General features: G+C 31.2%; 2 protein-coding genes across 3 annotated transcripts; one reads left to right on the top strand and one right to left on the bottom strand.

The window, feature by feature from the left end:
* Positions 1-3272: 3272 nt before the first annotated feature.
* Positions 3273-8217, bottom strand: LOC114181933 (uncharacterized). Its single transcript, XM_028068612.2, has 6 exons — positions 7975-8217; positions 7722-7854; positions 6545-6648; positions 5659-5803; positions 5427-5567; positions 3273-5262 (listed from the first exon to the last, which is right to left on the bottom strand). The coding sequence occupies exons 1-6, from the start codon at positions 8013-8015 to the stop codon at positions 3664-3666; spliced, it is 2163 nt and encodes a 720-aa protein (XP_027924413.2). The 5' UTR covers positions 8016-8217; the 3' UTR covers positions 3273-3663.
* A 5524-nt stretch (positions 8218-13741) lies between these two features.
* LOC114181809 (kinesin-like protein KIN-13B) lies at positions 13742-19492 on the top strand. Of its 2 annotated transcripts, XR_003603929.2 has the most exons (13): positions 13742-14123; positions 14226-14330; positions 14784-14972; positions 15097-15198; positions 15910-15987; positions 16079-16160; positions 16725-16884; positions 16960-17262; positions 17476-17694; positions 17773-18265; positions 18345-18410; positions 18484-18895; positions 19191-19492. XR_003603929.2 is itself a non-coding variant. In XM_028068377.2 (12 exons), the coding sequence occupies exons 1-12, from the start codon at positions 14001-14003 to the stop codon at positions 18658-18660; spliced, it is 2097 nt and encodes a 698-aa protein (XP_027924178.2). In that variant the 5' UTR covers positions 13742-14000; the 3' UTR covers positions 18661-18960. The 2 variants fall into 2 exon arrangements, 1 of the variants encoding a protein (XP_027924178.2); XM_028068377.2 differs by lacking the exon at positions 19191-19492 and having other exon boundaries at positions 18484-18960.
* Positions 19493-21257: the final 1765 nt, after the last annotated feature.

Here is a 21257-nt window from a genome sequence, read left to right as displayed (position 1 = left end):
CTTAAAATAAATATATATATATATATATATATATATATATATATATATATAAACATAAGATATCCACACATATAATATATATACATAGTAATAATAATATAATATATAATATAATATAATATATATAAATAATTATATATATATATATATATATATATATATAAACATAAGATATCCACACATATAATATATATATACATAGTAATATAATATATAATATAATATAATATAATAATATAATAATATATATATATATATATATATATATATATATATATATATATATATATATATATATATATATATATATAACATATTTCTCATTCTCTTTGTTTTTTGTTATATAACATATTGGCAATTGCTTCAGTTTTAGATCCAAGGTACAAGATGGACATGTTAGAATATTATTTTTATAAATTGTATGGTAATGATTTTGATCTGAAACTTAGTAGGATTCGTCAAATGTGCTATGATTTGGTTTTGGAATATCAATCAAAAAAGAATGAAACTTCTTCTTATAGAGCTACATCATTGGAGTTGGGAAAGGATGTTGATAATGATGCGAATGAATTTTTAGAGTTTATGGCAAAAAAGAAAAAATCTAGAACTACAGTTATGAAAACAGAGTTGGATTATTACTTGGAAGAAGATAATTTGCCGGTTACACAAGAATTTGATATCCTATCATGGTGGAAAACAAATGGGTTAAAGTTTCCAACCCTTCAAGCAATTGCAAGGGATGTTTTAGTTATTCCAATAACAACTGTAGCTTCTGAATCTGCTTTTAGTACTGGTGGTCAGATATTAACTTCTCACCGTAGTCGACTTCATCATATTACTATAGAGGCTTTGATGTGTACAAGAAGTTGGATATGGAACTCAAACCATCTAGGTAAGTTACTCAAATTTATTAATATTTTTTGTTAGTATTTTTTGTGAATTCTCATCTAATATTCTACATTTGGTGTTTGTAGGTGTTAAAAAATTAAAAGGAAAAGATGTTTTCATGAGTGAAAAAATCTGATGAAGAAGGTACATTATATTCTAGTAATTAAAATTTTCAATTTCAATTATTATATCATATCTAATTTTTCATTTTTTTTCTATGTGTAGGTGGATCGAATGCAAATGAAACCACTGATCATTTGTAAAATTAATAAATATTTTGGTTATTATAAAATTTTAGTAATGTGTAATTTTTTAGCTTTTATATAATTATTTGAATTTTATTTAGTTGTTATTTGATACTTTAATTTGAGATTTATACTATTATAATATTTTTCTTAATATTTGACATCATGAAAATCAAAAAGAGTATGTTATTTTAATATTGAATATTTTGATAGTATCATGATTCCGTTGGTGTGATTTTTAAATTTTTTTTATAAAAAATATTTAATTGATATATGGAACAATAAAAAAATGGGTATGGGTATGGGTATAAGAAAATACCCGTTACCCGGTGGGGATGGGGATGGGTCAAAAGTTATATACCCGTTGGGTTTGGGATGAGGATGGGGATGAATTTTTATTATGGGGATGGGGATGGGATCATGATACCCGTACCCGCCCCGCCCCGTTGCCATCCCTAATCACAGGTTGGCGGGTTAAACAGATTGACTCACAGGTTCATTTAATTAAAAAAATATAATTTTTTATTTGTTTTCGGTTAAAACTAAATTGTAATTCTAATTAAAATCTAAATAAATTTTAATACAATCCAAATACAAACTAAAATAATAAAAAAGTACAAAATATTTGTGTTAGATAAAAAAACAACTTAACATGATTCAAATGTAAAGCCCAATTTAATAAAAAAAATAAAAATACTTGTGTGACCCTTTTATCTGCGGGTTGGTGAGTTGGATTCTAGATGAACCGAGTCAAAAATCAACCCGTATTAAAATTTGTAAAAATATTTCAACCCAATCCGACCTGAATCCGTGATGAACCGGAACTCACAAATCATCATTGCATTACACCGCACCACCACCGTCACTTACGGTCATCATCGCAGTTTTGCAGAGGAGGAGGAAGAACTCTGCATAGGAAGATGAAGAGAAAAAATACAGAGAAAAACTAGTTCTGAAAAGTTTTTATTTTGTGTTCCAGAAAGTTCAATCTGGAACACATGTAAAAGTGTTTTTTGAAAAACTTATTTCGTAAGGTATTATATACATTTCGAAAAGCTTATTTTGGGAAGCTTTTGAAATATGTAATCCAAAAGTCACTTTTACAGAGGGTAAAATGATCATTTTCAAAAACATGTGGGGGTGCGTGAAGAAGTTGTGGGAGTGCATGATGTGAAAGCCTATTATGTATGGTGTATGTGGAGGTGTGGAACTTTTGTAATCCAGATTAATAAAACAATTTTGCTGGAAGTTTTTCCCGTTTCCCCCCAAATAGTACAAGGTTACATATTTAAACAGATAATAATGTTTCCTTTTTCTTTTTCCGATCAAATATTCCAATTGTAACCTTAGACTTGGTGTAGGTAGCCAGAAAATCAGTTAAAATTTGGTTTTTAGAAAAACAAGTTCAAAACTAGGTTTTACATTTCTGTCTTTTTTATTTTAAATAAAATATTAATGGTTTGAAAATAATTAATTTGAGAATTTGTTTAATGAAAGTGTATAAATATTCATTTTTTTGAAAATAAATCTGAGAACTGTAATTATATTTAGTCAAAACTATTCTAGAATAAAAAAAGGTAAGTAATAGAAATTTATAAAAGTTAATTTAGTAAGAAAAATTAATTTAGAAATAATTTAAAAATAATAATTTTGAAAATTAATTAAGCTAAGGAGTAAAAATTTGAAGTTTTTTTTTTCAAAAAATTCAAGATATTTAGAAGTAACTATGTAGATATTTTTTAATTTAAAATTATAACATGAAGGTGATTTTTAGAAATAAATAATATATTATGGGAATGTAAAACCTTAACAAATATAATTAGTTAATATTTCAACGTGACAAATAAATGAAATAATTTTGATTAAATTAACTAAATGAATATTGTATGCATTGTGTAATAGTATTTTTGAAATATAGAAAAATGGATAAATAAAAATTGTGTTATAAAAACTGTGAAAGAGATTGTAAGATTCTAATATTTAATTTTCAAGAAATTGTAAATATAAAACATTAAAGAACGAAATTATGGTGATTTCCTGTTTGATAAAAAAAAAACGATTTAATCAAATATTAATCAAATAATGAATAGAAGTGGATAGATAATTTTGAATTTAATTAAAGGGACCCGCATAAGTAAATGATTTATTTCAACAAGAGAAAATATATATTATGAGGGGCGAAACTTTGACACAACCATACATCTCAACTTTTACTCCACTCAGGAAAATAAGAATACCATTTCCTTCTGATACAAACACTTTTACAATCATAATAAGTTAACAAAGTCGAACGAACTTTGTGCATAACTATCATCAGAAAAAATTTTGACAACCCAGAAATTGTCAGCAACAAAGGAACGACCATGGCTGATCAGCAACACAGAAAATAATATGGCTCTGGCGCAGTCAACACTTGAAAATCAAAACACCACAGTAGGTGCAGTCTTCAACATTACCGATGGTACGTGAGATTGATGCACGATGTTCATAATCACTGCAATCATGGTAGGCGAGTACTTATTCATCATGATTATGTTCCTCTCAAGGCTGCAATCCTAGCAGCTAAATCATCACAGTCAGGTAAGTTGGGATGTACATGGCGAGCTTCGTTCGATCTCTCAGGCTGAAACGAAGCTGCACGAGCAAATACCTTTTTAACTTCTACAGCTTCTGTTTGATCACGGGGAAGTGAAACTGATCTTGGTGCACGAGTAACCATCTCTGGTGTCTCATCAGGTCCATCCTTGGTTCCATCCTTATCTATTTGATGAGCATGGCGACTTCGAGACTTTCTTCTAGCTTTTTCAGGCACATTGATGGATGGCTTTTTGCTGTAATGAATCAGTAATCTATCTATTATCCTTTCCTCTTCATCATTTTTATGCCGCTCATCATCAAACAGAATTTGCAGGCCACGTTTTTGTTCATCTCTTCTCCTGCTCCTATGTTTTCTCACAACCTCAGCGTCTTCACTACTGGCATCATCGTAAATGGACGATCTTGATTTTGAGTGCCTCCGTCTCGAAGATTTTTGTTTTAGAACAACGGCTTCTGTAACATCTTCCTGAACAAGGCGTTCATTTTCATGACCCTGTTTACTCGGTCTTGCAGCATGTCTAATGGCCTGCAAATCCCGTTCAGAATCATCCAAGCCTGATTGGATCCTGTGCATTGTAGGAGCAGCATCAAGCTTTTCATGTACCAAAGGGTAAGCAGTAACGCCATCATTGCCAATATTAGAAGGAACTGAATTGGTTCCATGCGTTCGGTTCTTCAGTTTTGAATTAGGTTTTACATATGGAGGTGGGATGGCAAAGGGCTTTACCCTAGGAGTTTCATCTTTTTGAGCTTTTCTCTCGGAGTTATCAACAACAGGTAGGCCACCATCATTAACAGCAAATGGCTCATTTGTATTGTTCTTGGAACGAGATCCTGCATGACCAGGAGATTTCCTAGCAGTGACAGTGTCCTGGTTTTCTTTTACACGTCTAGCACTCCCCCAACCATGCTGATTGGAACCACCTTCAAATTGTTCCTCTCTTGTATAAGCAGGTGGGATGGCGTTATTTGAGGGGGGCTTTACCTGAGGAGTTTCATCCTTTTGACATTTTCTGTCCGAGTTATCAACATCAAGTATGCCACCATTCTTTGAAATAAATCGTGCACGAGCAGGAGATTTCCTAGCAGTGGTAGTGTCCTGCCTTTCTTTTACTTGCCTGGCATTCCCCCAACTATCATGCAGATTGGAACCACCTTCAATTTGTTTCTCTTTTGTATCCTTGGAAGAACCTCCAATTGGTTTTGGCATACTACCCTCCTTCCAATACCCTCCTCTATCACTCGTCTTAGAAGTAAGCTCTTCTCTTCCAGGTAATGGATGGCCATGGCTATCCCTTTTCAAATTGACTTCATCATAACTGCTTAGTGGCTTGAATCCATTTTCAGAATTCGGGAGTTTGGATTTAGAACGAATATATTCTTCATCTCCTTTTGAGAGAGCTTCCTTTCCATTCTGAAATTTGTGCCTGTCATGAGGATGGTCATGACTTCTTTCAAACTTGACTCCTTTCAGGGTAGCATCGTTACTTTGTAACGGTATGCTGTGGCTAGACTTAAATTTACTGTGGTCCTGCATTAGCACATATATAAATAAATTAGTGGAACGTAACTACAATAAAATTTCACATATTCTCAAAATGACTTCCAACTGGAAAAATAAATACGTGGTGGAAAGTAATTTTACAAGACAATGGCAAAATCAATCCATTTGAGAACAATGGATGAGGACAGCACCTGTACAGAAACAGAGGACTTTGACATCCTCTGTTCAAAAGCTTTGGAATCCCATTTTATTGAGAACTCTGAAGCAATATCCTGCATCAATTGAACCTTCTTCTCCAACGTAGCAGACTTCAAATTCAAATTTGTAGCAAACTGATAATTGGCAATTTAATGCATCAGTTCAAGAGTAAGTCATAAATATGTAACATTCTCAAGAAACAAAAAAAGTGTGAAGAGCAGCGACCTCTTGATTGACGTAACATTCTAAGGAACTTTCATATCTATCCTGAAATATTTGTCTAAGTTCCCGTAACTCTGGTAGATCAGAAAATCTTGCTGCAGCAAACATCAGAGATGATATGGCCTCCCTGAGCTCCTCCGGGCATCCACTGCAAAAGACATTAGGAAATGTATGAAATGGTTGCATGAACATAAGAATATTTAGACACTACAGGTGTCCAAACAAGCATAACAATGTAAAAAAAAAAAAGTTTAACAACAGGAATAGAAACCATTTGAGAATAAAATTCCTAGCATTCCCACACTTTTATTAAAAGATTACAGAGAAAATATATTTTGGCCAATAACCTAAAATAAAATTTGTGTTACCCCTGAAATGAATATTTCTTGGCCACATCTACTGGATATTATATACTAAGCTTAAATACCTAAATTTAATCACATAACCTTTAGTGTTGAAATTTTAAGTATATGATCCATAAAAAGGTTATTTGTAGAGTGAAGTGAACAAAAAAGGAAAACACTTATTTTGTAAGAAATCTTCTGTATCATCAAACACGTTGAAATGATCCTAAGATTTATTTTAATGTTTTCTGGGAGTAATAAATAGTGACATTGAATGAGAAACCACGGGACATCAAACTAAAAAAAGAAAATGTTGTTAGACACTCAATTCTCATGGGATCACATTGAGAAAATAAGGTAAAGATCACAATTTAAGAAATACATGGTCTTGACTTATTATTTCTTTCAAATAATCATCAAATAGAAATCAATATAACAGACACATCAAGCCTAGCATGTTGTCTTTGTGACCTACTCGCATGGTTCAAATGGAAAAAAAAGTCACATCAATATCTAACACATAAGTCATTAGAATAGATCCATACCTCACTTTTTGCAGCACTGAGAGATGCTTCAACACAAATTCACAAGATTGTTCAACAAAATCATAACAAGAGGATAAAGTCAACTCAACAAAGAGTCCTTCAGCCTGTATAAACACCCCACAAGTAGGATAAAACATAAAAAAAAAATTATTATGTTGCAATGACAATAATCATGGAGTACATGCAAAACATTTAAAAATCCTGAAATCCCTTTAAATTAAACAATAAGAAGATAGTAGATAGGATTTCATCATTCGCATTCTTTAAAAATATAAAAAAATAAGCACACAGTTGAAAAACAGTTATCGTAAGTCATCTCAATCAAGTTATATTTTAACAATGTCTCAATGTGCTGCCAAAAGATTATCAGAACCCACTAAGCACTTTAGGAGGTTAGATTCCAACAACTCCCCTCCCCCTTCCAAGTACAAACTTCTTTTCAGAAGTCTGTATATAACTTTTTTATACACTAATACTAACTTAATTATCAAGTCCTATATATTATATTTGATTCTTCATTCTTCATTATTGAGATTAAGCATTTATCTAATTATCTCAATATATAACGAGGCTTTCAGCATATCATGTATCTTATAATTTTTATCATTTTTATTTACCTCCCAAATATTATTGCTTAAGTTTATCTAATTATCTCAATACACCATTTTTCTCCATATATCTCGCGGCTATCTGCATATCATGTACCTTGTATTTTTATCATTTGTATTATTTTCCTACCAAATAATATTTGCTAAATTTAGTCAATCATTATCCCATTGTTGATACAAAAACTTTCTACAATCATAAATTTGAATTTATCACACATTAAATTAGTAATTGATCGTACAATTGATTCCTAATTTTGTAGTAATTCCAATAAAACAAAATAAAGCTTCTTAAATAGTGATGGATTAAAACTCAAATATTTGACAGTGGTGATATTTCTCTACATAAACAAATACATATATTCCATGTAATTTAACTGTAATATGCTAGTATGTGTTAAATGATTTTATTCTTTTAATTTTGCTATTTGTTTTCTGGATCCACCCCTAACCTTTTATACTGTTCATAGAATCCGCAATCCGTTTAGACACAGAGATTCAGCAACAGTACAGTGAGTGATATATCGATTCCAGTGTTACGATGCAACGAACCAAATAAAAAAAGTAATTACCCTTCCATAAGCATTGACATCCAAACCATTCGCCAGCAGATCAGCGATGTCCTTCGTCAGAAACTTCTCCGTCGCCTTCCTCTTCCGCCTTATCACATCGATCCGATTCTTCGTCAATTTGATCAAGGATTTGCTGAACCAAACGAATAAAACAACACGAAACAAAAACACGAGTATCACAAACACATTCTCAAGCCGAATCAGTTAATAACTAACAACAAGTAAGTAGAGAGAGAAAATCGCAGCGTCGAACCATTTCGGGGAGAATCCTCGACCGAGCAGGCCGTCCAACATGCTTAAAGATCGGACTCGGTGACTGGACTCAACGAGCGATTCAACTCCGTAACTCGGAATGCGAGATTCGGCACTGACGAAACCGCGTTCGCGTTTTCGCCGCCGGAGAGCAATAGCACAGAGCTGTAGTTGAAAGAGGTTGAAGAAGTGGGAAGGAAGAAGAAAAAGTGCAAGAGAAGATGGACAAAAAGGCGAATTTTAAGGCTTGTTAAGTACGATAATGACCTTTACTTTTGGTATTAGTTTTTAACAAACATTAAAAACTCACTCTTTTTATTGATGTCCCAATATTTTTTTACTAATTAAGAAAATTCACGAGATGGAGAGATTCTTATATATTTTTTATAATTGTTGCAGCATTTTTTTGTATTTTTTTCACGATATTTTTAATAAAAATATTTTACAAGTAATGTTAAATTATTTTTTGATTCATTGATATTTATTTGTGATTTTCTTGATGTTACATCAATTATAAAAGAACTGATAATTTTTTTAAAAAATTCTTATTTTTTGGTTAATAACGCTGTAAATAAACTTTATTTAACAATTTATTTGTTTTTGGAGGAGAATTTGTGTTTTTATTTGAAGAAAAAAATTGATATAAAAATATTTTCTTCGGATGAAAAAAATCGATCAGCGGGAAGTATTTTTTCAGAAAGTTAATTAATTGCTTTTTAGCCAACTTTTTTGCTAATTAATTACCAAACTTCAATCCATTGTTTTAATAAAAATATTTGTTTCTAATTAATTCGTACATTTTGTACACCTTTATTAGGAAATTGTTTGGAATTATTAGTCTCCAACCATAGGAGAAAACGTGAAAAGGAAAAAAACTTGCATATAATAATATATTATAAATAAATTTATTAGCTATTTTAAAGGTCATGATAACAATGATTTCCCATCAAACTCTTGTGTAAACGGATGATGTTAAAGTTGCCACAGCGGATAACAAAAAAAATGGTGAAGCGTGATAATGATGTTGACCGTTGATTTGTTGACTTGTGAGTGTTGAAACGTGACGAACGGAGAGGATGTAAAGTGATGTGAATGTGAGAATCTTTACGCTGAGCTGGATCGCATTAACGGCTAAAAACGGGGTTTCTTATTCGGTTGGACCAAACGCAATAGAGGTTCATTCAGTGTTTAAGTGGATGTGGTAGGTTCTAACCACCGTTATAACGTTGACGGTTTTAACATCAAAAGATGTATTGTACAAGGACGTGGTCTTAAAGAAATCAACTGAGTTTTATTCTATTATACTTGTGAATTATAAATTGGGTAAGTTCAATTGATTCATTAATTAACCTACTAATGTTTTTTAATTCGTTTTGCAAATAAGCATTCATGTTTAATTAAGAAAATAATAACTTCTTGAGTAAATTAACAAGACACAAAAAATAATAGAAAAATCCCAAGAGATAACAAGTATTCAATAATAGATAAGTATCTTTTAATAAGCATTTAAATCAAGTATTCATTTCTTTATTAGCTATTCAATAGTAAATAATAATCATTTAAATAAAAATCCCTGTAAAGGTTATTTAATTACCGTAGTACACATAAGTTACTAAATATATGAATAAGATGAATTAATAATAGAAAAATGAACAAAAGGAATTAAATAAATAATTTTTTAGCAATAACTAGCAAAAGAATCACATAATTCACTGAAATCATACTTTATAAAAGTTGTGTAGTATACACCTCTCATTTCCAAACTGTAATAAAATATTTTCAACCACTGTACACAGAAATAAAGAAGTTATAAACTTCTCTTTGAACTTTAAAAAATAAAATTGTTTTATCCATTTTTAATTAACCGATGTGTGGATTTATTTGTTTCTTTTTCAGTTTAGTTGAACTTGTACGTGGGCCACATGCGATCAACTTCAGAAAGTAAGATACACTAATAAGTGATTTAAAAAAAAAAAAAAAAAGCAGGGAGTGGTGGTGGTAAAGGTAAAAAATAAATAAATTAAAAAGTAAACATCTGAACAGAAGAGGCCACATGCAATGCATTACCATTCAAATGTTAATAGAATGGACCAATGTTACTATTTCTTTCATAAAATATATTTAATACATAATATATTTATCATTAACTCAGTTTCATAAAATTTTGTAATATTTGAACAAGCCATCTATACTATATTACCATCCAAATATTAATAGAATGCACCGATGTCATTGTTTCTTTCATAACTTAAAAAAGAAAAAATATACTTTTTATTTAATGCATAACTTGAACTTTAAATATAGTTAAATTTTATAAAATTTGTTTATAAGATAAAATTCGTATCTATTTATATATTATAAATTAATTTTATTTTTAGTTAATGTAAATCTCCTAATTCACTTTTCTTACTCTATATATATATATATATTAATTATATTATATTATATGTAGATTATATTATATTATATTATATGTAGGTACATTGCAAAAAAAATATTAAATAACAAGCAATTTTAAAGACCAATAATTTTTAATTTACAAAATAAAATAATGATTTTTTTAGTGATTAATAATTTTTAATTTATAATTTATCTAAATTAATTACTATAATGATCAAATATTTGTTTGTCTCCAAAATTGATTGTTATTTAAAGTTTTCTTGTAATGATATCGATAGATGGTTCGATAGCGGACAAAACAATATTTCAATAAACAACAAATTTCATTAAGAAATGTTTTATCTTACAACTCTAATAGCATGTTAAGAAATTCATTTTCTACCTCAATCTTACGTAATCAACTCATAAGGCAGCGACCTGAAGGTGGATAAGCCCACCATTTGTTTTGTTAAAATTATTATTAAAAAAAAATATTTTGTCTCCTCGATCTCATATATTTGTTTCCTTTTCTATTTTGTCCCTCCTTATTCTTTATTTATTTATTTTTTTAAATGTTGTTGGATTGTAACTCAAAAATTTATAATTATATTCGGTGATTTAGGGTTTTGGTTTCGTTACTGTTGTTATAAAATGAAATTTACACTAACTTATATATTATGAATTAATTTTATCTCTAATTAACACGAAATTTATAATGTAACAATGCAACTTAAGCGTATTTAAAAACTTTATACATGTTTCATGTGAAAAATATAAATAATCGAAAATAACAATCTTTTGTAAATAAATCACAAACTCCAATTCACCTTGTTGGCACGTTAAAATTTATATATGAAGCAACAAATTACAACAATTAAACTCCCAAGTCGCCAGAAGCAGAGACACAAATTATTAAGTTAAGATAAACAAATTAAAGGAAAGAGTTCATAAAGTAATATACATTTAAAAGCAAGAATATAACACAAGATATGTAATGGCATGAAAATGAACATTTGGTAATTTATCAACGCTGAAAATTTCCTAACACCGCAAATATTGTTAAACTAATCTAAGTTAACAAAACTTTTTTCATTAAAATAAAGTAGACTACAAAATATAGAGATCTATTTCTAATAAAAAAACCACCATTAATAAGTGTGTTTTATTGAAAAAAAAATATTTACTACTTATAATAAATCAATATGTGAATTAGAAAATGACTTTAATGAAGTGAATATTAGGTACTAGGAGATACAACATTAATAAAACCTGAATCTAACAACATAAAGCATTAATATTACTCTCAATCTAAATATTAATTTATGAATTTTTAATTTTAGATAATATTTTATTTTATTAGTTTTAATATAAAACTTAGACTTAGTTTAGACTTTTAACGATGCATATCCATTCAGAAAACATTCCCTCAACCAGGTTCTGCAATTTGATCAACGTAAAAATTTTATAGCGTAACCAATACTATTAAAATATAATAAGTTGATAAATGTTTTTAATTGCTACGCAATAAAATAATATATATATATATATATATATATATATATATTAAAACTATACAATTTATTTTCTTAAAATAAAAAAAAGTTATTATTTTTGTAGCAGGTAATTGAACTCCTGTATTGGAATGCAAATCTGGAATTAAAATTCAAAAGACATTATTTGTACTTTTTTCTTGTTTAATAATTAAAATTTGTCATTTTTTTACTAAAAAGCGAAAATGAGAACAAAAAGTAATATATAGGTATCATTTACATTTTGGAGTACTCTTTCTCGAATAAAACAGGTGCAACTTTAACTTGGATTTTTCTTGGTGCACTCTATTTCTAATTGCATTCCCATAATGTTACAAAAAAGATTAAAATATAATTTTTTCACTGTACCACACCACTTTCACTATACAAAGGAAAAACCATTACAAAGAAAAAAAAAACAAGAGAGAATACTTTGCAAAAAAAATATTCTTGAAAGTTGTTTTTTGAAGCGAATTTTATGTGTTCTAACAAATTTATTGTAAACAAATAATTTCACAAAATATATATAACTTATGAAAAAATTGTTTTGGAAATTCTGTTATAAAAAAACTTGTTTCTCAGAATGTATAACGTGCATTTCAGAGTTTCATTCCAAAAATCTTATTTTAGAGATTTCGTTATGGGAATCATATTATAGAAATTAAAGAAACCTTTGTTTGGAAAATTTTCTAAAATATAATTTTGAAGTCACTTTTACAAATGGTCATTTAAAATTTATAGGAGTGCTCCCAGAAATTAGGGGGTGAAGCAAGAAAAAGCTCCTTAACCTTTATTGGGCAGAGAGTTGGACCCAAATGTATTCGCACATGTCCAATTAGCAAAATACCAATAACGGGAGTTAATAGTAAAGTGACCCCTAATACTTCCTCTTCTCCTTTTTTCTTCATGCACCGCCATAATTTTTAAAATACCAGAACATCCATTTCGTTTTTTTTTTTTATATTCAAAAAGTATTTATGGATTTGAAAATATATTTAGAAACATCGAATCCAAAAAATATTAAAAAATAAAAAAGTATGAAGGTTTTTATTATAATTTTTGAGGGATAATTTGGACAATATCACTTTTATGGGTTGCAGGGAGAAAAAAAAGGTGCAGGTAGACACACTCTTCTTCCTGTTCACTAACTTTTTTTTCTTTCACCTCTATAGTTTTTTTTTCATTTTACTCTTTTTTAATAATACAATCTAACAATTCAAAAGTTTTTAGAATGTAGAATTTAAAAGTCGAAAATAATTTATATATTACACAATTTAATAGTTATTTTTCCCTAAAAAATAAATATTTTTCAGATTATTCAATTAAGAAGACAAAATCTACTTTAAATTGTACCATTAAAAAATTATTTGACATTTTGAATTACATAGCTTAGAAATATTTTTTAACTTTCAAATTGTATAATTTAATTTTATTAATTAAAAAATAATAATTCTCAGATTATATAATCTTAAAACATTTTTAACTTGTAGATTACAAAATTAAAAAATTAAATTCAGAAAGAAAATAGCTAAAAAATTACGAGGTAAAGGACAAAGATCTGGAGGTGCAACCCGCAAGGATATTATGAGGTAGCTGTACACAAACAGTGGGGCCATAGTCTCGACAACGTGAAGCCAATTAACTCCACGCTCTATGCCACCTCTCTGACTTTGACCGCTTCAGTATTCACACTCGCGCGTGTCCAAATCGCCCTCCTAAAGCGCGTGGCCAGATATTCAAAATTTCAGGTGGGGCTAACCAGGAATTGCAAAACCGCGGAACACTGGTACACTTCTTTTTTTCGGAAACATTAATTGGACCCTCGCACGCGCTCCTCCTCCTCTTACTGTTGCGGGGTGATGACACGCGCTTCAACTCTGTTTCACTACACAGAAAGAGCGCTTCTCCTTTCGAAGTTTCAAACTCTCCTTTCACTTTCTCTCCTCTCAGTACTGTTTGTTTCCCGATAATTGTTTCCAAAGGGAAAAGAAAGAGAGAGCAATGGTATCAAGCGTTGAACTCGTTTATCTTCGTTTATAGATTAACGAGTCTCTGGTTCTATTTCTTGTGTGTGCATACTCGTGCTAGAGCGAGATATCGATTGCGAAGTTTAGAGTGAATGAGTGTGATTGGGAGAGCGATGCCGCGATCCAATTCCGCCGCGCACCACCACCGTCAGAGCTCCGACAACTTCATCCTCGACGCTCACAGAAACTGGTTACAGTCTTCGACTTTCGCGCAGGTGAGGTTTTCTGTTTCTCGATCATATGATTCCTTTTAAGAAAATTAATTGCTGCCAGAGCTAATTCCTCGGTGTGTGTTCGGAACAAATCGTTTTGTGCAGGAGTTCGGGACTCGATCTTCGAGCTTGAGGAAAATTGACGATGATCGTGTTTTGAGCAGTGGCTTGCTTGATCTGCATTCCTTAGATACCGAGCTTTTACCTGAGGTTTAGTGTTTGTGTTTTGATTGGCTTATTTCGTGTGCTGAAAGAGCTTATAGGTATATTTATGTTTTGAGAAACTTCTCACAAGTATTTCTAGAGGAAAATAAAGCTAAAATGAGCTCTTACACAAGCTAACATGTAGAAGTTTTATGGTATAGGTCCTTTTATAAAAAACTAACTTGTGCATAAGACGAATCTTTTTTTTTTCTCTCTTTTAAAAGTCTCTATCGATGAGTTATTCCAAACAAGCTTGTAATCAAATAGACTTCTTAGCTGAAAAGTTGTGAAGACTAAGTAGAAAGGCTAATATGTTTTAGCTTCATTCGGTTTGAAATGAGCTGAGGTGCTTGAGCGAACATCATGATGTCAGTGTTTATTTGTTGCTTAATTATTTCATTTTGCATCACGACTTGTGTGAACATGCAAGTGACTGGAAATTTATTTTATTCTTAATAGACGTATGGTGATCACAATGAATACTTGACTAATCACACTGTTCGGGGACAGAGTTTTGATGACTATGAGTCAATCCTCCCTGGTAACAAACATGGACAGAGGTCTCGGGGATTGCCTGAGAACAATTTCCTGAAAAGTGTCCCAACAGAAAAAGAAAGAGCAAACAATGTTGCCAAGATTAAAGTAGCGGTATGCTTCTCGCCCCGTGTTTCCGTTTAGTGCTGAATATGACCTTTTTCTCTTGTCGATGAGTTAAGGGTTTTAGTTCATTCAACAATTGCATTTTGGCTGAAAGTGCCGAGGTCTGTTGCAGGTCCGGAAGAGACCCCTTAATAAGAAGGAAATAGCAAAGAGGGAGGAAGACATTATTTCTATAGATTCAAATTTTCTCACAGTGCATGAAAGAAAACTCAAGGTTGTCATATTTCATGTTGTAAACTCTAGATTGAATCTGTTCTGAAACATATTATCAAGTTCAATACAAAGAACTCTGCGCTGCCTTTGCAGCAGTTGGCATGCGATATATTACATAGAAAGTACTTTTCACAAGCAATTCAGGAGTCAACCAAACTACTGAACATCGTGATATAGTACTCTGATGCTTTTATGTCTGATACTTCGACATCAAAATTCTAAATGTGTAATGCCTCATTCATTTTACATTCTATTGAAGACTTTTTAGAACATAAATTGCATTTCAATGTTAGGCATGCCTAATAGAATTTGATAAGTACAAACTTCTTCAAAATATATTGCCAACGATCCTGCCAAATTGTTATGAATATTTTGCTCATTTTTTTGTTGCATCCAAATCCAAAGTAGAGTTATGGGAAAAATGTGTTAAAAAATAAAATTAGATTGACGTAGATGGGACAACCTTTCACATCAATGCTTTAAATTTCAATATCAATAATTTCAAAAATTATGGTATGTGTCTAAACAATTCAAATAGCATTGGACCTTACAATTACTGTCAAAAAGACAATTACTCAGATCAATAATTTTGTAATTGGTGTTGATAGATTGATATATATTACAATTTTCAATCGAAATACTCACTCATAATTAACTTGGATGTTTGGGTATTGTGCCTTTTTCTGTGTCTCCACTTCACCTGTTTCTGTAGGTGGACTTAACAGAATATGTTGAGAAACATGAATTTGTCTTTGATGCTGTGCTGAACGAAGATGTTTCAAATGATGAAGTGAGTATTTGACTTGTTGTGACTCTTGTGACCATGTTGACTGATTATTCAATGGTTTCACTATATTCTTTACTGTTTTCTTTTGCTATAGGTATATGCCGAGACTGTGGAGCCAATTGTTCCGCTCATTTTCCAACGAACAAAAGCAACTTGCTTTGCATATGGTCAAACTGGTAAGGTTTTGTTTATTTCTAATAGAGGAATGTGTCATTGTGCACTAACAATCTAATTATAAAATTATGGAGACCTCTCTACATTTTTAAATTTAACTGAACAGTTACTATTCAGTATTTTTAGGGAAGGGATGCACTTCCTTCAGTAGTAAATCTTGGATACTTCACTTGTATGTGATATGAATTAAACAAATCTGAGTTGAATAGCGTAATATTATCTCGACGATGTTACAAACCACATTTTTTATTTTGTATTCAATATTCATAGGTATGTTGTTTCTGAATTCTATAAACTCCATATACCTATTTCTTAGTTGTACCCCACCTATATCCTTAATTTTTTCTTAACTGCTGCCCATATCTTTGTTGAACTAGAATATGCTCCGGATCTCTTGTTTCTGGAGATGAATTTGAATAGGTGTTGGTGTTCTGCTATATATTATGAATAAGTTTAGCTTATCAGATTATGCATAAAGCAGTTTGGTAAACGCAAGCCTTTCATTTGTCTTGATTTTCTCCTATACCTGAACATTTTAGCTGATATGAAATTACTTTATTATATAGGCAGTGGGAAGACATATACTATGCAACCTTTGCCTCTCAAAGCTTCACAAGATATTTTAAGATTAATGCACAACACCTACTGGAATCAAGGTTTCCAATTGTTTGTTAGTTTCTTCGAAATATATGGGGGAAAACTTTTTGATCTCCTCAATGATCGAAAGTAAGTCATCATCATGTGAAGTGGAATAAATATCTAATTTGGGGTTATTTGCTTGATTAGCTTATGATTTTGCAGAAAACTTTTCATGAGGGAGGATGGGAAACAACAGGTTTGCATTGTTGGCTTGCAAGAATATAGAGTATCTAAAGTAGAGACAATCAACGAATTTATTGAGAAAGGAAATGCCTCAAGAAGTACTGGCACAACTGGAGCAAATGAGGAATCCTCTAGATCACATGCTATACTTCAGCTTTGCATTAAGAGATCAGTTGACGGGACTGAATCAAAGCCTGCTCGACTTGTGGGCAAACTTTCTTTTATAGATCTGGCTGGAAGTGAACGAGGTGCAGATACTACAGATAATGACAAGCAGACTAGGTGGGATTTATTTTTTATCTTCAATCATAGTTTGTTAGCTGAATGCTGGTAGAAAAAAAAATCATATTTTGTTAGCTGAATGCTGGTACTTCATTTAAGTGACTAGAAGACTTACCAAACAACAGTTAATGTGTCTATGTCCAGAAGCAATTACGTCAGATTATCTATTTGGTTTAACTAACTAGTTTTTCTATTTTTTATCTTTTATTCCAGGATTGAAGGGGCAGAAATAAATAAAAGCTTACTTGCTCTGAAGGAATGCATTAGAGCTTTGGACAATGACCAAGGGCATATCCCTTTCAGAGGAAGTAAATTGACGGAAGTTCTGCGAGATTCTTTTGTTGGTAATTCGCGCACTGTAATGATATCATGCATTTCACCTAGCTCAGGTTCGTGCGAGCATACTCTTAACACGTTAAGATATGCTGACAGGTATGTAGTTTAAAATTTTCTCATAGAGAATGATTGATCTGATATTATTAAATATTCTAATTGGCAATTACATTTTAGAGTGAAGAGCCTGTCAAAAGGGAACAACTCTAGAAGGGATCCTCTTTCTTCCTCAAACTTGAGAGAGTCCACTGTGTTGCCTGGGTCTTCAATTTTAGCTCACGATGATACCTTGGAGGATGAAATAACGCATGTTTCCAGTGACAGGAATCGATTTGGTTGGCCCAAACATCCAGAAAGAGAACCCTCTCCTCCAAATAATGTGGACCGTGTCCCAAGTGGTAGAATGGGGGGAAATTTGGCGCCATCTGTGTATTCTGATCCACCAAACGGTCCAAGAGGTAGTCAAAATGACAGAACCGCAAATGAATATGATTACATAGGACCCATATATGAACAAGACAGAACAAGAAAAACGATTAAGAGGGTGGATAACAACCACTTATCAGGTTTTGAGGAGAAGAAGAAGATAGAATCTCGTGTTAATGTTGATGCATCACATTTTCAGACTAATCATTCTGATCCGGATGATAATTTAAATGCCCTCCTGAAGGTATATTCTTTCGCCACCCTGGCTAACTTGTTTTAGACCATTAAAGTACTGAATGGTACCTATCTTGTTTGGTAAATAGGAAGAGGAAGATCTAGTAACAGCTCATCGTAGACAGGTGGAGGAAACCATAGACATTGTTAGAGAGGTTTGTACAAATCTCACATCTTTAATGATATGCTGAACTTGGTTATTTTTGTAATATTTGTGAATTTATGCAGGAGATGAATTTACTTGCTGAAGCGGACCAACCAGGAAATCAATTGGATGATTATATTTCCAGATTGAATACCCTTTTATCACAAAAGGCTACAGGAATCTTTCAATTGCAGACACAGTTGGCTCAGTTTCAGAGACGTTTAAACGAGTATAATGTTTTCGTATCTTCTAGTAATTGATGGTGCCACTGTGGAAATGATTGGTGTGTCGTGGATGAAGAATTCTTCGTGCTCTTAGATTTCGCTTCTATGATTTCATTGGCGTGGTTTGTTTCTCATTTGTTAGAGTGTTGATGTTGACAAGATTATTGTGGATTTTGGGGTGCCGAAATAGGAATCAAACCCGTCTTTGTTCTACACTTACTTGTTTTGACGGGTCACTGTTGTGACCTGAACTATGTACACACATAGAAATGTATGTCCACATTCTATTTTTACAATGTAAAGTCAAACTACCCTGTTGGGGATTGCTTGTGAAAACCTTCATATATACATATACATACATATACATAATATATATATATATATATATATATATATATATATATATATATATATATATATATATATATATATATATATGTATGTATACACACGCTCATACCACTTCCTTGCTTCGATTGTGGCATGTTGGTCGTGTCTTGTCCTATATTTTTGGTTCAGATAGTACCTTTTTTTTTCTCATTCACGATGATGTGAAACTTGGGCAGGTGCTGTGGAGTGATTCGGGTTAATGAGTAAAGGATAAAGAATGAAGAGTCACTGCAATCCCGGTGAAATGCCTTGATCGTTGTTTCCTTTGGCTTCAGTAGATGTCAAGGTGTGCTTGTCAGAAATTCATTCTTATTTGAATTATTATCAGCAGTACAAAATCCCCTCTAGTCATAATCTGTGGGTTGTTTCTTTGTTGCTTTCTTTTTAAAATATTTCCAAGCACACGCAGATAAATCAATTAGTTTGGTACCCCTTGTAACTGATAATTTCATACGTAAGTTGCAAAGTTCCAATTGAATTCCTCATTGTCGATCCCACACTTGTCCCCCTCTTGATCACCATTTTCGTACCTGTCTTTCAAATCACAACGTAGACACAGGTGGTTTGACATGTCAATGTGCCAAAATAATTCATGCATTTTATCACCATAGGTCCATAGCCCAATAGGGATTCTCACTGTCCATGTCCAACATGTTTTCGTCTGTTGCACCTAAAGCTTGGTGATGTGTCATTCTTTGATACTATCATTATACCTAAACATTTAAGCGGCGATATCAATTCTGGTCGAGCTTTCATCATTGGAGAGTCTTCGCCACGTGTTGTATACAACAGACACACTGATCCAAAGGGACTCTTCCATTTTCTGCCCAACGAATTTTATTCTGTCATGCCCTATGTTATCAACAACACTGTATCATATTCCTTGATAAATTTAATGTTTTACTAAGTTATATGTAAAGTTTTATGATAGTCTCGTCAAATAATTCAGGCCTACATTTTATTTTATTATGGTCAGCGTATAATTTCACTGCAATAAAACTGTGTTTGAAAAATAAAGAGAATGTTGTGTGGTTAGTATTTTTTCCCATTGAGAATGTTATCTTTGTCTGCTGCCCTTATCTTGATGAGGACCTTGCTGTAGTTTTGGTGGACAACAGGCATGACATGTTGATTCTAAACCCTACAACGTATTGGACTCTTGCTAATTGCCAAATGTCCACCGTGCTTTTCAAGCTTCGCCACAAAAGTGAAAACTTTTTCAGATTCTGGTGAATGAATTTCCAAACAGTGCCAATGTCGCAAAGAAAAGCAAAAAGTGTTTGCTTCTTCATCCTTATCAATTTTATGAAACGCCATTTTCTTCTACATCGAAGACTTGAACAGCGGAATTTTCATATCAGTAAAATGGCTTACTAAGCATAGTGTTTCTTTTGGTTAGAATTCTTAATATAATATATAAATTTATCAAAATATTAAATTTAATAACAATCAAATTTCATTTCATTGAATGTAGGTTTATATAAATTCACCAAAATATAAATTTTGTATACGTAATATGAAATTAGTTATCAATGTTACAGTATAATTAAATGTTTCTTTTGCAAAGACTACATGTTTCTCAACATAACCATAAGTAGGGTATTCAAAACACCCCACCAATAGACAAATAACAAAAAAAGTGACTAATTTTTTTTTCTAGATATATTTTTTTCCAAACAAATGAATTTAGTTCAGATTGAAAGTCAAAAGCCTAATCAAACAAAACTAAATCACTTATTGTATTGAAATATTCATAGTTTAGCAATTAATAAACATGCGTGGATTATCTTTTAAACCATTTTTTGAATTTGATTATATTATATAAATAATATATTTCTGATTGTTAAAGTACAATAGTAAATTTAGATGGTAGTTTCTAAGTCTAAAATTATAAAAAAAATGTTTTATGAACATTAAATAAAGCTAAAGTTATAAATATGAAAAAAATTAAATCAGCATTTAACAATTTTACAGTTTTTTATTAAAAACAATTCAATAATTTCATGATAACAATCGTGTAACAAAATCTTATATAAAATAAATTATAAAATGTTAGTTAAAATTTGTATACTGAATTAAAATCACATCAAATCAAACTAAATCGTCTTTTATTTTTATGATAAATGAATGAAGTCAATTTCAGCTTAAACATTCTAACCATAGGTATCTAATTAATTAGTTATAAACCCCATCGAACTAGGTAAAATAACTACGAGAACTAGAATTATTAACAACGTAAAAAA

The sequence above is a fragment of the Vigna unguiculata genome, chromosome 4, assembly GCF_037176805.1.
Source record: "Vigna unguiculata cultivar grain cowpea cultivar isolate G323 ecotype 2 chromosome 4, ASM3717680v1, whole genome shotgun sequence".
Classification (NCBI taxonomy): domain Eukaryota; kingdom Viridiplantae; phylum Streptophyta; class Magnoliopsida; order Fabales; family Fabaceae; genus Vigna; species Vigna unguiculata.
This window is presented reverse-complemented; position numbering and strand designations above follow the sequence as displayed.

What these genes read in the sequence shown, in the direction of transcription:
- LOC114181933 (XM_028068612.2), bottom strand. Translation starts at nt 8,015, where the DNA reads ATGTTGGACGGCCTGCTCGGTCGAGGATTCTCCCCGAAATG. An exon ending in ATGTCAATGCTTATGGAAGG is followed by an intron (nt 6,649 to 7,721) that starts GTAATTACTTTT and finishes GTGTTTATACAG; the next exon opens with GCTGAAGGACTCTTTGTTGA. An exon ending in AATGTTACGTCAATCAAGAG is followed by an intron (nt 5,568 to 5,658) that starts GTCGCTGCTCTT and finishes GCCAATTATCAG; the next exon opens with TTTGCTACAAATTTGAATTT.
- LOC114181809 (XM_028068377.2), top strand. Translation starts at nt 14,001, where the DNA reads ATGAGTGTGATTGGGAGAGCGATGCCGCGATCCAATTCCGCCGCGCAC. An exon ending in ATACCGAGCTTTTACCTGAG is followed by an intron (nt 14,331 to 14,783) that starts GTTTAGTGTTTG and finishes TATTCTTAATAG; the next exon opens with ACGTATGGTGATCACAATGA. An exon ending in ACGTTAAGATATGCTGACAG is followed by an intron (nt 17,695 to 17,772) that starts GTATGTAGTTTA and finishes ATTACATTTTAG; the next exon opens with AGTGAAGAGCCTGTCAAAAG.